This window comes from Rhipicephalus sanguineus, chromosome 6 (assembly GCF_013339695.2).
Source record: "Rhipicephalus sanguineus isolate Rsan-2018 chromosome 6, BIME_Rsan_1.4, whole genome shotgun sequence".
Classification (NCBI taxonomy): domain Eukaryota; kingdom Metazoa; phylum Arthropoda; class Arachnida; order Ixodida; family Ixodidae; genus Rhipicephalus; species Rhipicephalus sanguineus.
In genome coordinates this window covers 68,205,972-68,226,053 of record NC_051181.1, presented here as the reverse complement: position 1 = coordinate 68,226,053, position 20,082 = coordinate 68,205,972, and the positions used below count along the sequence as shown (strand labels likewise).

At 42.4% G+C, this 20,082-nt stretch overlaps 1 protein-coding gene across 10 annotated transcripts in view; it reads right to left on the bottom strand.

Moving 5' to 3' along the window:
- Positions 1–1,892: 1,892 nt before the first annotated feature.
- Positions 1,893–20,082, bottom strand: part of LOC119395867 (uncharacterized) — a gene marked incomplete at its 3' end in the record, with an annotated part of 205,015 nt that continues 186,825 nt past the window's right edge. For 7 of the 10 annotated variants that reach the window (XM_049416800.1, XM_049416797.1, XM_049416795.1 and 4 more), the window contains 7 exon segments: positions 1,893–1,985; positions 2,868–3,028; positions 3,637–3,771; positions 3,944–4,094; positions 14,958–15,133; positions 15,561–15,683; positions 16,871–17,025. In XM_049416800.1, the coding sequence (XP_049272757.1) occupies positions 1,893–1,985; positions 2,868–3,028; positions 3,637–3,771; positions 3,944–4,094; positions 14,958–15,133; positions 15,561–15,683; positions 16,871–17,025 (994 nt within the window). 10 annotated transcript variants of the gene reach the window in all.

Genomic DNA, 20,082 nt, shown 5'->3' with positions numbered 1-20,082 from the left:
TGAGGTTATAGAACACGATTACTCCTGCTGCCTATAACAGTTGTTGCCGACTGCGAATGCATTGTGAATGCTAAGCTAGTCTGAATTCTGTAGCGTGAAAATTAGTAGCATATGAAGTCTGCGTTTTGTTGGAAAAACTCTCTTGAATTTAAAAGACGTATAATTAATTTTTCCTCAGACTCTTACTCTTTCCTTCCTTCAATTTTCTTTTTTAAATTTCACATCAGCTGCAGAGGAGGGTAGCGAAGAAAGAATAATTTATTTTATTGTGTGATTTATTTTATCTGTGTAATCCAGTAGGTATAACAATCCTTGTTTTTAGATTTGTCGGTTCATACAAGAAAGCCCTATGAATTTTTTCAGAGATAGCACTTGGCCAAAGCATTTGGTGCAAACACCTACTGTGGACTCCAGTGTAGACAAGACTTTGAACATTATAAGCTTTCTAAGATGGCATATAATTGCCTAGGGCCTCACAAACTGTGAACTGCAAAGCAAGATTTTACCGTAGATATAGGTCACCACCTTCGAGAAAAAATTTCAGTTTCAATCCAAAAGTTATGATTATCATTTTGACTTGTAGGGCTGATGTAAATTTAAACTTTAGAATGATGAAACTGCTAAAAATATAAAAATAAACAAAATTTATAAAAATCTAAATCTGCCAAAATATGCATGTTGCGCCAACAGTCACAACTACAAAATCGTTGGTGCGATTGAAACTAGACTTGGTAGGCATGTAGTGAGGATACTATCCTGTGCATCTAACCTCCACGATCAACACATCTCTAATCTAAGGCGTGTTATCGTAAAAAGACTGAAAAAGTTTATATCTGACAGCTTTGTTTTGCACAAAATTGGCCATAGTACAAAAAGTTACAGCTCGTTTTCAATAATTCTGCTTGAATGCACAGCTCCACCTATAAAAAAATTGTACGCAAAATTATATGTGAAAATCTTTATCAGAAGGAAAGTTATCGCTGTTTGCGTAAGTGTAGGATGCAAAAATGATGTTCCGAGAAAAATGGCTTTAAAGATTTGAATTGAATGTCCATATAATAAAAAAACATTCCATACGTCTGAAATTCTCTAGGTTCATAGCTGGGGACCTCTCCTGAAGCGGCGCATTCTCCTTACAAGCGAGCTGACGCACATATACTCTTTCTAGCTCGTTTTGAGTCTCCAGCTGACTCTCAATTACGTTCGCCACAGCAGCTCCACGCTTGGTTTATTGACTCCATAACTTGCGTTGATGCTCCTTTTTCGTCCCATACTTTGCCATATTTCATGGAGCACAATAACCTATTCCATGAAAGGCCAGAACTAAGTCCAAGAGCTCGAAGTGGTGTCCGAAAAAGCACTGACAGCCAAGCGAAAACGCGCGCCACAACAGAGTGCCGAAGCTGCGTAGTGGAAATTTTCAGATAAACCTTAAACATCATGCCCCACAAGCTTTAGAATATACTTTGACAACTGAGCATTACGTAATATGTAGAAGGAAAAACATTTATGACGATATGGCAGGTGTTGCGGAATCAGAAACCTTTAGTCTCGGTTTCGAATGCGTCTAAGGGAGGTTTGTAAAAATGGTCATAACATTCGAACGGCTCAAGATAGCTACATAATTCTTTTTGCTAAATATTCTTGAATAGACAAGGAGGTTGAAAATGTCGAATCCAAAAAAAAAAATCATTTTTTCAAAAAAATGCATTTTTGAAGGTGGTGACCTACCTTAACCATGTACAGTTATAAAGCCCCGGATGGGGATGAAGGAGAGTTTTCTGAGTGTGAAATTGTCAGACGCTTGACTCAGTTCTTAAAATAGCAGAGCATGGGAAATAAAGTCGCAAGAGGACTCCAAAGGGAATGCATGAAATGCAGCCGGCACTCACCTGGCCTCCCCAGTCTCTACAATGAGGCCACACTTCATGCGCTGCCGCATGGTGATCAGGTGGTGGTGGACAGCACCCAGAGCCATGGCCGCACTGAAAACACACACGAGACAACCCACCCACTAAGGAAACATCAGTAATACATATATAAGTCTTTCACTAAAATGACTGAGAGGACCAGCGTAGCATCCCGATTGAGCATAGAACAAATGCAGTGCTCACTGCTGCTTTTATGGCCGTTATGAGGTGAAAGCAGCATAGTGCGTTAGATGACCACACTCTGGTACAGGGGTATACAGGCTAACAGCTTAACTTCAATTAGGGTAGGGTAACATGTTTACTAAATTATTTCAATAACTGTGAGCACACCTTATCAAAGTGGCACTTTCATATATCAAGTGCCACTTCTGTTGAACAGATTTGAGTAATACAAAATTAAGTATAAATGAGTGCTAGCAGCTAACTGGTGCGATGAATAAGGTTGACATCTGAGCCTGTTGATGTGCTACTGGCATTGTATGGGACACTGTCGCAGAGCTAAAAAAACACGTAGGCTTTGAGAAAAAATGCAAAGGACAGGTACTAGACACCAACTGGCTTTACTGCTCCACTAATAACACTAATCCTTCTTAGTGCTAAAACTATGTTTAATATTATTGTTTCACATAGCTACAATTACCTTTAGGATAACCTAAATGTTTCTTTTCAACATACTATTTCACAGTACTATAACAGCAATTACTGGTACTGAATTTCAGGATCTTAACAGTAGCTTTTCAACTCGACTTGAGTTTAAATTGAAGGGCATATTATTCAAACAGCAACCTTTTACAAAATATGGCATAGAAAACACACAATAGTATTGCATTTTTAAAAAAGCTTACAGTTTTGTTTGCATAAACAAAACATGTTTACAACGTGCGATGCGCTTGTGCATTCGTATTAATATGCGCTCAATGTGCCTCAAGCCCACACCTGACAGGTATGAAGTCCTTGCCAGCCTTCCGGTCTGACAGCACGATGAGCGTGTAGCCATACTTCGCGGCAGTGCAAGCCTCATCGCAGATGCGACGGATGGCATTCAGGAGGCCTGGGCCTCCTTCGCTTGCGGAGAACACAATGTCAATTTCCTTCGTCTGCATAAAACAACAGAAATCCCTGTTACTACAGCTCGTCCCGGCCAACAAGTTTGTCGTAACATGTTTTAGTTTCAACTGCGACCAATGTAACAAGGAATTTTGTGATAAGTTTCTGTTTCTACAGCTGCTTAACAATATGAGAGATAAGAATAGCTGGTGTTCGATGACCAAACACCCTTAGCTTACAGAAACCATGGGTACAGGTACAAACATGACACCAGTATCTTTGCCAGGAGGCACAGTACGTACAAAGAACTGACAATATCCATATAACAACATGCATACAGTCTTTGTACCCTGATAAAATAAGCACAGGTTACAATGAAGGAGAAATAAATAGTAAGCTAGCTAGCATATGTTACAAACAACTTTATCAGCATAGAATGGAATTAGTGTCAACACACTTCAACGAATATAAACTGCAAGATGCAGCAGCACGAGATAAAAGTCATGGCATTTCTTTACAAAATAGACAATGAATTCTCAACTACCTCGTATCTAAAGAGCATGTCTTCTACGAAAAGCATGCACATTTGCAAAAAAAAAAAAAGACACATTAAAGGCCGCCCAATCCCTACAAGCAAAGCATGAGTCAAGAAGCTCACCCTCCAGCCTCTGTAAGTGGTCTCCTTGATGACCTCCATATCACGTAGGGAGAGGATGGGCTGCTCCAGCCACAAGCGCCGGCACTGGGCTGGGCTGGGCTCCAGGATGTTGGCCTCTGGTCCGATTGGGCATGCCTGCATAGCAATGTCCCCAGCACAGTCATTAATTAAATTTAATTCCAGAGATTTTATACGCCAGAACCACGACCCTAACGAGCCATGTAGTAGTACGGGAACTGCAGCAGGGGCACAGTTTCCACAGGCTACATAGTATCAATTCAAGACAGGACAAGCCGTTGCCACTTGCCAGAGACATGACGATCCTCTCACGGAATGGATCAATGGGTGGATTGGTGACCTGGGCGAAAAGTTGCTTGAAGTAGTCGTAGATGAGTGGTTGGCAGAGGGATAAGCACGCCAGTGCAGCATCGTTACCCATAGAGCCTAGGGCCTCCTTCCTGCCACCAGAAAAAGAAGAGGAAAAGAAAAGCAGTCATGTGGGCTGTTGTAGTGTATAGTTTTACACATAAGCTGTCATTAACAAAAGAAAGGCTAGCTGCGCTCTTAATGTTAAAGAAACCTTATGCAAGCCTGACCCATTAAAGGAAGTCCCTTTCTTCTCGCCCAAAAACACTGCTCAAGACTGACATACATCGCCATCTGGATGAATATAATGTCAAATGAAGTATTTGTATTGTTCCAAGATAAGACAATTTTCCAGTCAGAAACATGCTGTGATGCGCATGATACGTTCATGTTGTATTGTGAACCTTTGGTTGTATATGTCCTAATCTCTCTCTGCTCTCACCTAGCTCTCCGCCCCCCCCCCCCCCTCCTCTCATTCACTGTAATGTCTAGAGGGTGTTGCAAGCACAGAGGTAAACCAATAAATAAACAAATTAAGAAAGACCATTCACTAGCTGTCAACAAGACATGCGAACTGTTGCATACAAGGGCAGGGTAATAAAACAGCATTTTTAACTGCGGCTTTGTCTTGTTTGCACTCAAACTTTGCAAACACATATGTACAGCATTTTATAATGTACCATTAATTTGAAGAGTTCCAAATTTGATGCAGAACACATCAGTATTTTTTAAAGTAATTTAGAACTGATCCTCATTTGCAGCAAGGTAAGCCACAAAAAATGTAATTTTTCACCGCGACGGAACAGTAGTGTCATCCCACGTCAACGTCCAGGCAAGACTTCGTGCGTGCGATGCTTCACCCTGAAAATTACTGATGTTTCCAGCACTTGTTTTACTAAGACAATTACTTTCCTGCAGTTCAACAGAGCCACAGACAGACCATAGCTAGAATACGAACAATGAGATAAAAGCAGGCCTGCAAAGCTGCTTGCTCAATGATAGTTCTATCAAGGAACTGAGACCCAAGTACTGTAGTTAAGCTTTTATTGATGTGATTCCTTACTGTGCTTTTCACACTTTGTGGCTAGAGCCCTGCTTTGCCCATTCGATCAGCTGGCTATGAGAGTGAATGATAACAGCAGCAAAGAAACTAGCAGAAAGTATCACCACAAAATTGTAGTCTATGATTCGTTCAGTGCACGCAATCTTTTCCAATTACCATGTGTTCCCCAAGCTAGGACACCCTTTAAACTTAACCATACATCAATGCATATATTTTGTACTTCTCACTGTCTTTGCCTAGGCATTTTCGGGTTGTTGTTATATAGCTGTTTCATCACTCAAGTGCCATATATATAAAGGAGCTACGCTTTTCTTGAAAACTATGGCTTACTGCATGACTGCATTTAACTGATAGGTTCTGTGCTGCTTTTCTGGGCTGCTATTGTGGAAATGTCGAATTTGTTGTGAAGATGACAAAACTGACAATACAGGGGCCTGCATATTTTTTCACAGATCTAGTAATATTAAAAAATAAAATTTTACGCTTGTTACACATTAATTCGTAATGAAATTTCTTAGAGAAATCATACTGTATAACCTGGATCATTCTATATATCATACTTGTATTTGGTAACTGCCTAGTTTCTTTACAAAAATGAAATGTGGATTTCTTTTGTCTGCACCCCTTTTGATGCTTGTATCACACACCCCCAACGGACAATGAAAATAGTGATATTCAAAGTCATATGTTTTGTTGTATTTTGTACAACAGAAGAGAATGGGTAACATCACAGGTGCCATGTTTCGGCAATTGCTCACTGTGAAGGGCACAGACAAAAGCAACTTCACATTGTTTCTTTGCTGCAAGAGTACCTTCATAAAAAAAATTGTACATGCAGAAGAACATATTTATATATTAGAGCATGTGCGAATAGCAAAATTTTGAGTGTGAAGCGAATTGGAATAATAAAGTTTCAGTACGAATCAAATCGAATAATTTTAAATTATTTTTCAAATATTTTTCGAATACTTCGAAGCGAAATTACTGATAAAAATTTGCAGAGGGCCCCTAAGCATATTTTAAATTCTAAAAAATTATAGCTCCGCAATGACACAACCGGGCGCCGCTATTTTGGGCTCGTCGGAAAGAGCATTTCTCCGTCTTCAAATTTCCCCCGCTTCAGCTAGGTCCTCCATTCAGAAACAAGCGTGCAAAAAGCAAATGTTTAAAGTTCGTTTTGAGGTCCTCCATTGGCTGCGTCCGCGATGTTGCTCCAGCATGCCTCGCCAATGGTCCGATGCTCGCTCCGGGAAAGTGTCGTCTGCTGCTTGCGCGTCGCGAGGTCATGGTTGTCGACAATTGCGCTAATTAGTGACTTGTTCGTTCATTCTGTGCTCACAGGTTGATGATATCACTTAGAATATAATTACGCTTTAGTTTGGCAGCTGCAAGCGAAACCTCAGTCATCAGATTATGATAGTATGCCGCGCTCGTTGTGAACATCGCAGACGCGTGTCTCGGACCAACTCGTGGGACCCGCGATTAGAGGTTCTGCTTGTCAGCACTTCGGACCTCGTGACAAAGACCATATAGTAGCCGAGCTATTCGAACCTCCGGAAAATAAATATAATCGTTTATAACAATGTAAAATAAACATAATGACGATAAATCGGCGTGCAGCCTGCTTGGTCTTTCGTTTTGGGGTGCCAACGTGCGAAGCTGCTAGCCACTTCCACCGATGTTCCGAGCGGTCGCTGTGCGACAAGCTTCGCCGGGGGGTCCGCAGCCGATGTGTCAAGTTCCCATCTACGATTCCAAGGATCCAGAGGGCAATGCGATTCGTTGCTTGCGACGAAGCACGTTGCAGCTTCTTCGCTTTCGTGAAAAAGCTGCAACTAGCGCTTGGTCGTGGCATGCATGACCGCGCTGCCCGATGTTTCAAAGTACGTCATGCTCGATCGCGAGTACAAAGAGTCGTCCAGCAATAAAATTCTGGTGCGAATCGAATTGAATAGCAAACACTATTCGAAAAATATTCGAAAGTTCGAATATTCGCACACCTCTAGCATATATTATTCCATTTAAATGCAAACATTTTGAAAGATCTGTCTGGCTGAGTGAAAAGGTTCAAAATGGTGAAATTCAGTCTACTTGCACAAAGTTGGCCTGGTTAAAATTTGGTCATTATCAAGTTTTCAGCCCTTTTAAGAAATAAGAGAACAGTAAAAGAAGAACATGCTGCTCCTCTCATTATTAAATTAAAATTAGGAAAATTCTGGTGTTTTAAATACCAAAACTGCAATACGATTACGAAGCACATTGTAGCAGAGGACTTCAGATTAATTCTGACCACCTGCTGTTCTTATGCATCAACATCTGAGTACATGGATGTTTTAGCACTACGTCCCTAAAATTGAAAATGCCACTACCGTAACCAGGAATCAAACCCGTGTCCTCAAGCTTAAGAGCATAACATCTTAGCTGGTTCAGTTTTCTTATTTCTTAGAAGTGCTAGAAGTGTTTAACGTTTAATGTTTGGCTCTGGTCAAGCAACTTACAGCTCCTCATCATAAATTGAGCAGACGCTTCAGCAGTTAGTATATACGCATACCACTGTGCCGACAAAGTGTCGCGGAACAAGTGCTCACAGTTTCCTGTGGCTCCATCCGACTGCCAGCCGCAGCCAGTAGTGCCGCGCATCTCACACCACTTTGTTGTCGACGAATTTCCAGACACTGGAGAAGGGGAGGCTGTGAGACCACACACACATGCTCCCCACTGCGAAGCACACAAATCGGTCCCTAGATTTCAGCAATGCCAGCGGGCAAGTCGTGCCCTGTTTAGCAGCTAGGGCACAGATTCATTCCTGTACGAATTGGAGTGCAATCTTCTTCTAATGACTTTCACCAAGGTGTGGCTCAACAGATGCAAAACACAAAGTCTAATAGAAATATTTCCTTTTTTTTTTTTGGCGTGCTCATTTATAAAGATTCACTTGCAAAAGGTTTGTAAACCTTTACACACATTTGTAAATATTTGTTCATTTGTAAAGATGCAGTGAAATTGTAGATTTTAATGAAGTTGACGCAAGGGAAAGATCAACACGACCGGTGAAGCAGCATGGAAAATTATCAATAAGAAAAGAGGCATACAGACAGACAGTTGCTATGTTAGTAATTACTAACATGTATATATGATGGTGCAAATATTGTGGAGGTATTTTCAAAGAAAAGCACTAAGTGCTGCCAAGTATACTGGTTAACCTGTCCCAGCAACAATGCGAACAATGAAACAATGGCCCACTGATGATAATAACAGCCGTAGGAATAATAACAACAATGAATTATGACAGCAGAACAGCAACGACAGCTGACAACTACACAGCCATGATGGCGATGACAACAGCATGCAGTGTTTACAGCACAATGACATGCACAGTAACCAAGGATGATATGACTACAAGAGTGACAACAAATGGTGCCGCAATAATTACAGATCAAAAGACAGCACGACAGCCTCCTAACCATGAACATGGAATAACAAAGAGGGCGCATGCTTACCCACCAAGGAGTTTTGCTTACTAGAGACTTTTGCCAAGCAATCATGGTGCCAATATACATAATGGCGATGCTACCCATGGAAAGTGTAAAAAACCGGCTGAAGTAACTTCTTAATAGCTATATCATGGCAAGAACGATAGCATGGGCAGAACAGCACATCAAACATAAATCAGACTAGCAAGGAATTCAGACATTCATATTCACAAAAGGACCTTGCCTACAGCCACCTTCAAACAACCAACGTCTGCGCAAGACACTGAAGAAGCATATTTTTCACCCAATTGCACAGAAAGATGGCAAGAGTGAAAGATCCGATTTCCTGTCAAGAATACCCGAGGAGTATCACTCAAAGTGACTGCATCAATAGAGGGGCAGTGCCACAGTGAACTTTCACGTGTCGAGGTGCTTTGTCAAGAGATGGAGTATTCTAGAAAGTGGACGCTCACCTTCCTAATCTTTCAAGGAACTGCCACAGTGCCCACCTTGTTTTTAACGTTGGCTACTCTTTAACAGCACCATTTAACCACTTCACTGTCACTGACGTACCTTGAAGAGTATGGAATGACCGCGCCTGCTCTTCTTTGCTGGAGGGCACAGTCGCTCCACGCGCGCTATTCTCTCAGGCTGAGCAACCACGCAGCACACGTGCAATTACAAATACAAGGGTTGTTCTGCCATCTGCCGCAGTTTTGGAGGCTTTTTTCATTATTATTCTGTTGACAAGTCTCCTACGGTGCATTAAGTTCAGAGGAGTGAGCTGTTGCCTCTCCAGTAGACCGAAACTTGACTCGATCGCTGCTTTCGCTCGCTCGCCGTGGTCTTGCTTGCCACTATGAGCAGCAAGCATGGTTGTTATATCTCCTTCCCATCTTTCCCAAGTGGCACAATGGTTTCACAATGTGCCATTTCTTTGTGTTGTGTGGGCCAGTGAAAGTGCTCCCTCCATGTGCGCGCGGTTATTTTCAGATGGCTGACAGCGCGGGGCCTTCGAATAGGAACTGGAGCTATGGATCTTCCGATTCCAAATACGAGCCGAGCTCGCATTCGGATTCTGAGAGCTTCTCAACCAAGGAAGGGGGGAGTTCCACTGTATCAGATTCTCACGTTGAATTCGCGAGACTGTCACCCTGCAATTGCGCACGGCAAACCGGCAATAAGTGGAAAAAAAGGCGATTTCTCATTTACGCTGTTTCCTTTCGGCCCGTCACATTCCGTACGATTCGTGAGTGCAACTGTTCAACTGGATGTGCAGGAAGTTGATTACTTCAAGTGTCCCTGATATTCCCAAAACCAAGCCAACACTGGTGTTGTGTCACAGCCAGAAACACCCAACAGTGAAAGGATTAAAGACTAGCAAGACCACCTACAATGTGGATAATCACACAATGGCGAAAGTTGCAGAAGAACCGACAGGGAAATGAAAAAGAAAGCACTGTGTCTACTGAAAATGCTGTTGCATGGCCCCTGTTATGAAAACAACTGCCACATGCATCCTGCTCCATCAAACCAAGAGCAATGAAGTGGTCGCATGACTGGTTGCACAAATATTACAAATTCTGCCATAGAGATATCTATTAAACAACCACTGTGATCACGAATAGAGAGCACGTGTCTCGATCGAATAAGACAGCTTCACAATTCACTGCTCCCTGCTGGCTTGAATAGTATCACATATCTGCCGTCTCCCGGATTACCCGGGAGACTCCCGGATTTTGAACGTTTCTCCCGGTTGTACGGGTCATAGGAAAATCTCCCAGAAATGGCTGTTGTTTGATGTCGTGACGCGAGGTGGGACGTTTCGCGTACAGATGCGCTACACGCAATTTCAAAATTGATCCTAAATGTGTTATAGGTTATATCAGCCGTTAATATTTCGTAGATGATGCGTTTGTGTACACACAAATCTATCCCACAAGTTATCTCGCCTTCAAAATTTTGTGTCACTACTGCTTCAAGTGGAGAGCCCAGCACTTAAAAGGGTAGCCGTTACCGATGTCTGTTGAGATAGCGCATTCGCCAGCGCTCGCGACCGTCCCGTCATCGGAAGCGATGTTAACGGTTTAGACTCTGCACAGATCAGCAGCAACCGCAAAATCCCGCTGAATCGGAGTAGATGTCCCGGACTCCGTTTCTCCAAACTTGGCAGGTATGGTATCATGATAATACTGTCTGTGTGTCAGTAGGCCTTCTTTGTTACTCACATCTTTTGTGCTGTTCACCGATCGATGCAATCCGATATTAAAAATTTTAATAACTGTTCCCTGGGCACCACAGTTTCAGTGGTTTAAGATAGCCCTATATGGAATTAAACAAACAGGATTACTGCCTTGAGGGCTCAAATTTAAATGTTACAAAAAAAGAAATGAAAAATTGCAATACCACAGTTAAAGATATCAGAATAATGAAATAAAAAAGCATTTTTATTGTCAGCTGCTATCACTGACAGAATGACCACACATATTACGTACTGCCATTATATACTGCCATAAAGTGAGCTCTGCTTCTTGTATCGTGCAACTGTAAATTTAAGTGGGACATTCCTTTGAGGCCAAAGCATTGCTGCAACAGTTGGAAATCTTTTCTGATTTTCTTAACAGCAGTGGAATATAGCTACTCTTACTAGTTGTGTTCAGTATAGCAAACAATGCACAACATTACAAAGATTCACAGTAACGTCACACCTTACGTACAGTACTATGTACAATATTTGCGTGAATATAAGGCGAGCACAGGCGTAACGGAAGATGATTTTTGATGGCTTAAGTAAAATTTGCGACTATGCAGTGCCCTGAGGATTTGCAATAGAGATGTACTACACATGGTTACTGTACTTGCTCCTGTTCGTGTGGCATCAGTGTGTATAACGTTGCAAATACAGGACATGGACAGAACAAGGAAAGGTGGTACGCACGAGGTGCAAAATTACAATTTTTATTTCACGAACATCGTGACCTTTTTGCACACTTGCTTTAGCACAGGTCCCAAGAATGTTCTTTACATATGTGCAGCCACCCAAAGAAACAATTTCTTTCGCCAACAATGCAAAATGATGGCTTGCTGATTCACCTATGCTTCAGTTTTTGGATATTATGCACTTCATTATTCAAGCGTATGATTCTGTTTCTTTGATTCTTGCAACTATTGTGCAGCGGGGAAGCAAAACTTTGTATCTAGGATCGCTTCAGCAAATGGTTAGCCAGCCACTTGTCTTATTTCAGACGTTATTCTAATAAGTCAATCCTCGCACAGCCAGTCATTAACGCAACAACAGGCTGTGCATTAATTAATTAATTCGTTAATTAATTAATTAGTATTTCCTTCTGTCTGTGTCCTTTAGGCGCAATGTGTACACGAGCATAGAGTGTGGTCCCTAAGAAGTGTAAATCATAAGAATTGCAAACATGTATGCCCTCTGCATTTTACTTACTTTAAGAATTTTTTATTTACTCCGAGTGTGTGTTTGCAAACGAAAAAAACACCCAGGATGTGTTTCAAACAATACCATCTACAGCTGGTATCTGAGCAAGTTCAACGTCAATGTAACTGTGTATTTGTTACTCACTGCTTTTTTTTCTTTATTTTGCTTAGTGAAAATTGATCTTGGTTCCTGTTAACCCAGTATTTCTCATTTGTTTATTTGCATAATCTGAACATGTATCTGCCACCTATTTACATGAAAATTTCATGCATTTCAGCCACATGAAACGATGGAAAAGAAGAACCGAGTTGAGAGGAAGTGATGCCACTTACACGACCTACACAGTCAACCCCTGAGGAAGGGAATGAATGAGTCTCAAAATATCTGGTCTACCTAAAACTGTGGCTGACAACAGTTCAGCATCTAGAATGTTTCGTGTGCGTTTATTTAGGTGCTGCGATGCGATTGTTTTTTGCCTGTTCACCCAAACACACAACACTGTAGAAGCAACGTCAACCAAGTGCTTGTATGTGCTTACAAGGGCGTGAACAACGATGGCGATGAACTCGACGATGGCAATTAACCCAGCTATGCCACTGGCCAGAGTTGGACAAGTTTCTGACAGTGTGTTAGAAGATGGGATTGGTGACGTTTTCATGTAAAGTGCAATATAACTATTGATTTTTTATGCCTTGGGAGAACATCAGTTCCATTTCTTTTTTTCACGAGTTTTATTCTGCTAGAATTCACTGCTCAATAAAAAATTAAGTTTACAAAAATTTAGTGGCAAGTGTAACTATGCCATTTAACGATAAATTTATAAGCTTGCAGAGTAACATTTGATTGTGGTGACCGAGTTAAAAAGAGGTGCACCTCATACACATGAGAAATCAATATACAGTAATCCCTCATTATAACAAAATCGCTTTACTCGAAATATCGTTTTATTTGAAATTTTTTCTGGTACCGAACCAAACACATGCACATTAACTCGAAGCGCACAGAACAGCGCTTTGCGATAGGTGGCGAGACGCTGGAAGTTGTAAAGGAGTACGTCTACTTAGGACAGGTAGTAACCGCGGAGCCGAACCATGAGAGTGAAATAACTAGAAGAATAAGGATGGGATGGGGCTCATTCGGCAAGCACTATCAAATCATGAATGGTAGTCTACCACTATCTCTCAAGAGGAAGGTATAAAAACAGCTGCATCTTACCGGTACTTACCTAGGGAGCAGAAACCTGGAGACTTACAAAGAGGGTTCAACTTAAATTGAGGACGACGCAGCGAGCGATGGAAAGGAAAATGATAGGTGTAACCTTAAGAGACAGGAAGAAAGCAGAGTGGGTCAGGGAACAAACGGGGGTTAACGATATCATAGTTGAAATTAAGAAGAATGAAGTGGCGAGCGGAGATGTTGCGAGCGGTGGTGATCCTGTTGCGCATGCAGTGTCAAATTAATGCCACCGACGTCTCGTGCAGGCACAGAGCAGGCCACACAAGTACCAGACCGATGACCGACAACCGCCTAGTAATGGGTAACAAGCGAGTGCCAACTGCTACTAGCTGTTTACTGCGGAGCGAACGGGAGCTGTCAAATTCCATAGTGCAGCGCGCCCGAACTGTTAATCTCGGTCGTGATCGCATCGCTGGTGTCCCCTGTGATAGAATCTACATGAAAGTAAAGTTTTCCTGGTGCTTGGCAATGGCAGAAAACCACGGTCTCTTGGATGCCGAAAAGTGGTCAAAAGACCGCTGGCTGACTTACGCCTTAGCATTCCATGTGGTTCTGCTATTCAGAGTGCTTTTTTTGCACCCGAATAAAGTTTTGCTTCCCTGAATACATGACCAAACCCTGGCCGTCCAGAGTGCCCGCGAACGGGCCGCCAAGTTTGGCTTGGCGGTCCCTATGTGGGACTAGCCGGGTGGCGCGGGGTGTCGCCTGCGTCTTCTCTGGACCCCAATAAAGTTTGCATCATCATCATCATCATCCCTGAATACATTGTGTTTGGCTTCCTTGCAGCTGTGACGCAATTAAAGCTGGACTGCTTTAGCTTCTCTCAAGTGGTCGCTTGTAACGAAATATCACTTACAACAAATTTTTTTGCTGCCCCGCTGACTTCGTTATAACGAGGAATTACCGTACTAACTTTTTATACTAAAGTAGCAAAAAGTAGGGCATGTGTTTTATGGAAAAGTGAGACTTCTACACCAGAAAATACTGCAACGTAGAGTCAAGTTAGCATTTAAGTTAGCCAATGGGAGCATAGGTGTTATCGATAATATGGTTGTTTGGTCTTGTGAGTAAACACATTGGTGAACTGCAGCACAAAAAGGTACAGGGACAGGAGAAACAGAACACATGCGAATTGGTCTGTCATTTCCCACAGCAATTCACCAATTTTATTTTAAAGTTACTATATAACGCAAGGCGCTTTCTCAAGCTGATATACAGGAAAATGCCGAGGGAAATAGATTTGTTTCGTATTCATGAAAATATGGTCCTATGCAACGTAATTCTCATAAGTTCGATGTTCTAAGGCAGATAAATGCAGCAATGCACCTAGAGAATTACCTTCCTTCTACGGCCTACACAGTACTTAAGTTGAACACTGCTCCAAAACTACATCCTAGAACTATGCGACTGCTGCTTTGTGCTGAAATACTGGCCACATGGCAATGTTTATGAAAATTCCCCCCACATCGCACCATCAATTAAGGCGTCAAATTCCTGTTATCCACACATGGTTCGTAGGTGTAGACCATTTTTGCTCCTGACGCATTTCGGAGGGTCTCATTAAAGAAGCTGGGCAACTACACATAAAATAAATGACATAAGAATGTTTTCACAATGAGCATCTCCTTCACTTTGTGTGCAAAACAGCCACACCACTGCGGTGTTTTCGCCGTCAAAGCTACTGTTTTTTACATGTAACTAACCGGAAGAAGGAAAACACGGCCCAAAGATAACTCACTCGGTCTGAACCATGGGAAGCAGCAGAAGGTTGATGGTCTCTGGCGAGTAGCCAAACAGGGGCAGCCGCAGGTCTTGGAACACCTTGCTGCTCTTGGCAAACGTGCTGGTGTCCTGGCGACGCAGTCCTGGCACGCGAACGGGACCCGCCGCTTCATGCAAGTCCGCCAGAGTGAACTGTGGAACGGCACGAAGCACTTAATTCAGTGGTAAGAATTTCAAACAGAATGTGCTGCTTTGCATTTCATTCATATACTAGATGGTTTAACAGGACAATATGCTGGAGAAAATTTAGCCCAATATATATTTGTAACTTCCTTTGCCCAACCTTATTCTATAATTTTCATTCACTTCCCATAGACATCGACCTTGGTGATGACCCATTTACTGGGCCTGGTCAATGATGGAGCATGCTAATCAATAAAAACTGGATAGAACTGGTTCCAGTTGTGAAGCTGCTACATTGTGCTATAAGTGTTCCTGTAAACACTACAATAATGTACATAGTTGCAAAAGCTACATAAAAAACTACATTACATTAACATAATAATTAGCACTACTTATCCCAAGGTAGTTACTATGAACAACGCCACCATTTCCTCACCATTTCTTTGAGCCATTCGCCCAGTGGCCTCTGGCGGGCAATCTGCAACTTCAGGTCCTCATCCTTGGTGACATTCTTCTCCAAGGTGTCGACAAGCAGCATGCGTCCAGGACGCAGGCGACCCTGTTATTCAGACAGAGGCAACACAACAGGGTCATTCCACTGACCTCACACATAGGCTATTGGCCAAGCTTATATTTCCTGCGTAAGCATGCATCTGGGGTAAAACCTGCACTAATTGTTAAGCACACGCAGATGCGCAACCTGAAGTTGACATTGAGACAATTAAGGCTTAAGCATATTCAGACAAAAAAAAAACATAGAATGCGACATATCACAAATCAATGACACATACTTCCATCAAGCTGTATTAGTATGGGTGCACGAGACTTAATTACAAAAGAATATGATGATTTCAGCTTTCTGTGCAGATACCACGATTCTTGACCTTGATTCCTGCCACTTGATTCTTGACCTTGATTCCTGCCTGGCAGTGCTCTGCAAAAACTGTTTGGTGCTTTATTGCTGTTGAACCAACATGTGAGCTCATCTTGTTGTGTTCGGTAAACTTGCCCGATAATTTGGGCAAATTTATTCAATAAAAATTTGAACAAGTGTAGTGAAATTGCCCCAAAAATATGGGTAAATTTTCAAATAATACAATCTCAATCGAAGCAGTAAAGCTGTCAGCTAAGAACATGTCCCCAGGATCTCACTTCTCAATGGAAGACCAAGAATGCTGAAGTCATCATAGAAGAAAAGTGCGCTATATCTTCAAGTGTCTCTTCTGCATGTTAATTAGTGTTTTTAAGGCACATTTCAACTTATAAAGAACATCCGATACGGTGAATACAACTTCAGCAATAAAAGTGTTTGTTGCATCCAGGCCCAACTGAATCAGATATATCATATATTTACTCACACAATGATTGCACTCACGTAATGATCGCACCCCTGAATTATTTGCATCAAAATGTGATTTCGTTTTTTGTCTTCCATCCCCACAACATGATGAGCAACATCCATGGTGTTTTCAGGTTTCCACGAGTGAAAGCATAGCCATGATATATTTACAAATCAAAGATGGTATCTATGATGTACTTCAGAAAATGGTGCACGCAATTAGCAAAAGTAAGGCCTTCGAGATCTGTGTCTCGTGCCCAGAGCTGTCACCACTGTCGTGTTGGTGTGGGCTTATCATCATCATCGGAATTGCTTCTCATGGTCTGATGGTAATCGCGTTGCCTTTAGTCATGCCAGTGTGCAGCGTATCTTAGCAGCAAGGAGAAGTAAAAGCTTGCAATGCATACCTTCTGCACAATCATCTCGGACGGGATGTCCAGCACGCCGACTTCACTCGCCATCACCATGTAGTTGTCCTTGGTGATGTAGTAGCGAGATGGCCGCAGCCCATTTCGGTCAAGGATGGCCCCAATGTAACGGCCATCGGAAAAGGTCAGCAGGGCTGCAGAGAAATCAGATGAACTTGCACGTAAAGACTTGCACGAATATCTGTGGAACATCAGCCAGGAGCTGAGAACTGATTCATGGAGCGTATGGTTGCACAGTGCATTGAGGACATCGTACTGCAGAGGCATGGACGCAACACCGTATGTGGTTGCCACATTTCGCTTTCAACTGCAGTAAAGCCTATTTGCAACCGAGTTTCCCGACTGAGAAAGGTTTGTTTGTGCAAGATATAAAAGGGAGCCAATCATAGTTGACACATTCGGTCCTGACTGTAGCGAAATCGCAACTGAAAACGCTCATGTGATAACCACATCGGAAATACCTGTGCTAGACAACCGCCCGAACAATAATTTATGCTAGAACAAAGAGATGTGAAGAAAAACAAAACTTCAATTTAAAAAGCACAAGGCAGTCACTATGTAGTATGTAGAAATTTTTTAAGAAATATGCATTTTCTCTTTTGCCTCTTCTTTCCACATTCCAGGGTTTCGGATTTTGTATTCTTGCTGCTGGCTGCTTTGTTGCATTATTGGCTGGTACAAGACATAGTGCAAACAACTGCCATGCTTAGCAAAAAAATTGACATGGCCCAGGCCAGTACCTGATGCACATCAGCACAGACATAGTAGGTATCAACACTAACACACTATTTTCATTGTATATTACTGAATTTCAATTCTGCATATAAACCTCTACTCAGCAATACAGAGGGTGATTCCACGTAAGATCGAACAATCGATGGCTGGTCGACCTCTCAAATTTATTTCAAAATTTTATATATTATTGCCTGATGAGTGGAAAGAAGAGATCCGCAATTTGTTTTGCCGCCAAAAATTTTTTCGAAGCACAGGAAATCAATAATGACGAAGAGGTGGAGTGGAGCGCTCATCCGCTCTGCTGTTTTGGCCAACTTTCGTTATGAATTGCACAAAATATATTAAACTTAGGTAGCTGAAATTTCTTTAACAAAATATATGCATATTTTTGCTTCTGCTCAGGTATTTTTAGTTTTGATGTGTAGTGTAGATGTTTTTATAAAAAACCTCAAAATTGGCCCAGGAAACGTTATTTTCTTTACTTTGAAGGTCTTTGTCTCGAAAAATCCTTGTAGCAGAGCGACAAAAATTGCGCATTACGTTCTTCGCATGCTTATCTACCATACTGCCGAATCTTATATTTATATAACTTTTCAGTAAAGAGATATGATCGGGCCAAGTTAAAGAAAACACCGGACAATGAAAACTTCTCACGACAATTAAAAAAAAAACCGATTTTTTATATTTCTTAAACTTTGTCCACTTATTCTCCTCCACATCAGCTTTCATAATCATTGAAAACATGTTGCATAATGTCATTGCACTAATAGTTACGACCCCTCCAATGAGACCCTTAGGCAAGGATTGGCAATTCCGACTTCTTGCCCAGCAAGTGCATAAAATGCAGGCAGGATTGAATTGCTTTTTAATAAAAGGCCGGCAGGTACCGAAAAAAGTGTCGCCGGCACTGAAGACGTTAATTTTGAAATTATTTCGTCATTGCAGCAGCCACGAGCGCGGTGCTCCCGAGCAGGTGCGCGTTGTAAGAGACGGCGCAGTGAGAGCTCGTTTTCGCGTCTTCAGACCGATTGAGTTCGAAACAGCAGCACCTTTGGGGTGACTTGAACGCACGTACACCGTTAGTCGCAGTGATCTGGTTAATGACGTCGATTTCTTTTTCAGGGGGCAAGAATGTCATGAAGTTCCGTGAAGAGCTTTCATTGCAGTGGTAGCAAAAGCACGCGTAGCACAAGTAGTCCGTCTCACTGACAGTCACTGATCTTTCGGGCGTTAAACGTTCCTTCAAAGCATTTATGTCTATGTCGGTAACTCTGCGAAATTTTGGCTTCTTTGCAATAATTAAAGGAGTACTGACACGATTTTGAGACATCGCAAAAGGGACATTTTTTGCTTCGTTGGTGTGCAGTGTCAACGCTGTCCACACACTGGAGTCGGAGAACACGTATAAAAAATTTTAATTTGACTTTCAAGTTTTCGTCGCTGAGCATCTGCAAGCCAGCCCCACTGCAAGGACATTATCCCGACGAGTCAAGACAGTTCCCCCGAGTATGCGAGTTCTACGTCCTGCATGCAGCCTATATCACAGAAATCACTGTCAGGGTCACAGGACGACAATTCACTCATCGTTGTTTATGTGCACCACGAGCAGATGACGAATTTGCTGCTAGTACGTCGAGAGTCTCTGTATCTCCGTGACGTCACACTGCTATGAAACGACACTGAGAAGCCACCCCCTCGATATCTAAACCGAAAGTGTCTTTTTAAGGTGGCGCTAATTAACCATGCATTCCCAGGCACCACAATAGTCGTTTTAGGTTTCTCGACACCAGCATTTTTATTTAGAGCAACAATCAGAAATTTTTAAAAATTCGTGTCAGTACTCCTTTAAGCTTCTTGTGCTTCAAAAGGTAGTCTCCACAATAGACTCTTCAGAGCTATACTTTCTCGTCATGAGACGCACAGGAGGAGTAGAGTAAGAGCAAAGCACAAGAACTATTCGCGCCGAATGAAGTGTGAACAGCGCTCTGAATGCGCGGCTAGTTCAGGCCGTCTGCTGCCGACATCTAAGATAGGCAAGCGCATCCGGTTACCGATAGTTTTGCTTTTCTTCCCTTTGACATTCCATATTTTGCTTTGCCACTGGAGCGCCACGTTAATGCTTTCCACTGATCGCAAATGGCGCAGTGCAGTTTCTGTGGCAGCAGCGTGCGTGAAGCGAGCGCTCATATAGCTCCCTTATAGATTTCTCATCTTGCTTCCATCTCTGCCTTGTTATCAGCGCCTAGCTGCGATGCGAACAGAGGGCGGATAGAATAGCGAAGCCCCGGTGCACGTGCGTTCAAGTCACCCAGGAGGTGTTGCTGTTTCGTACTCAATCCGTCTGAGGACGCAAAAACGAGCTCTCACTGCGCCGTCTCTTACAACGCGCGCCTGCTCGGGAGCCCCGCGCTTGCGGCTGCTGCAGTGACGAAATAATTTCAAAATTAACGTCTTCA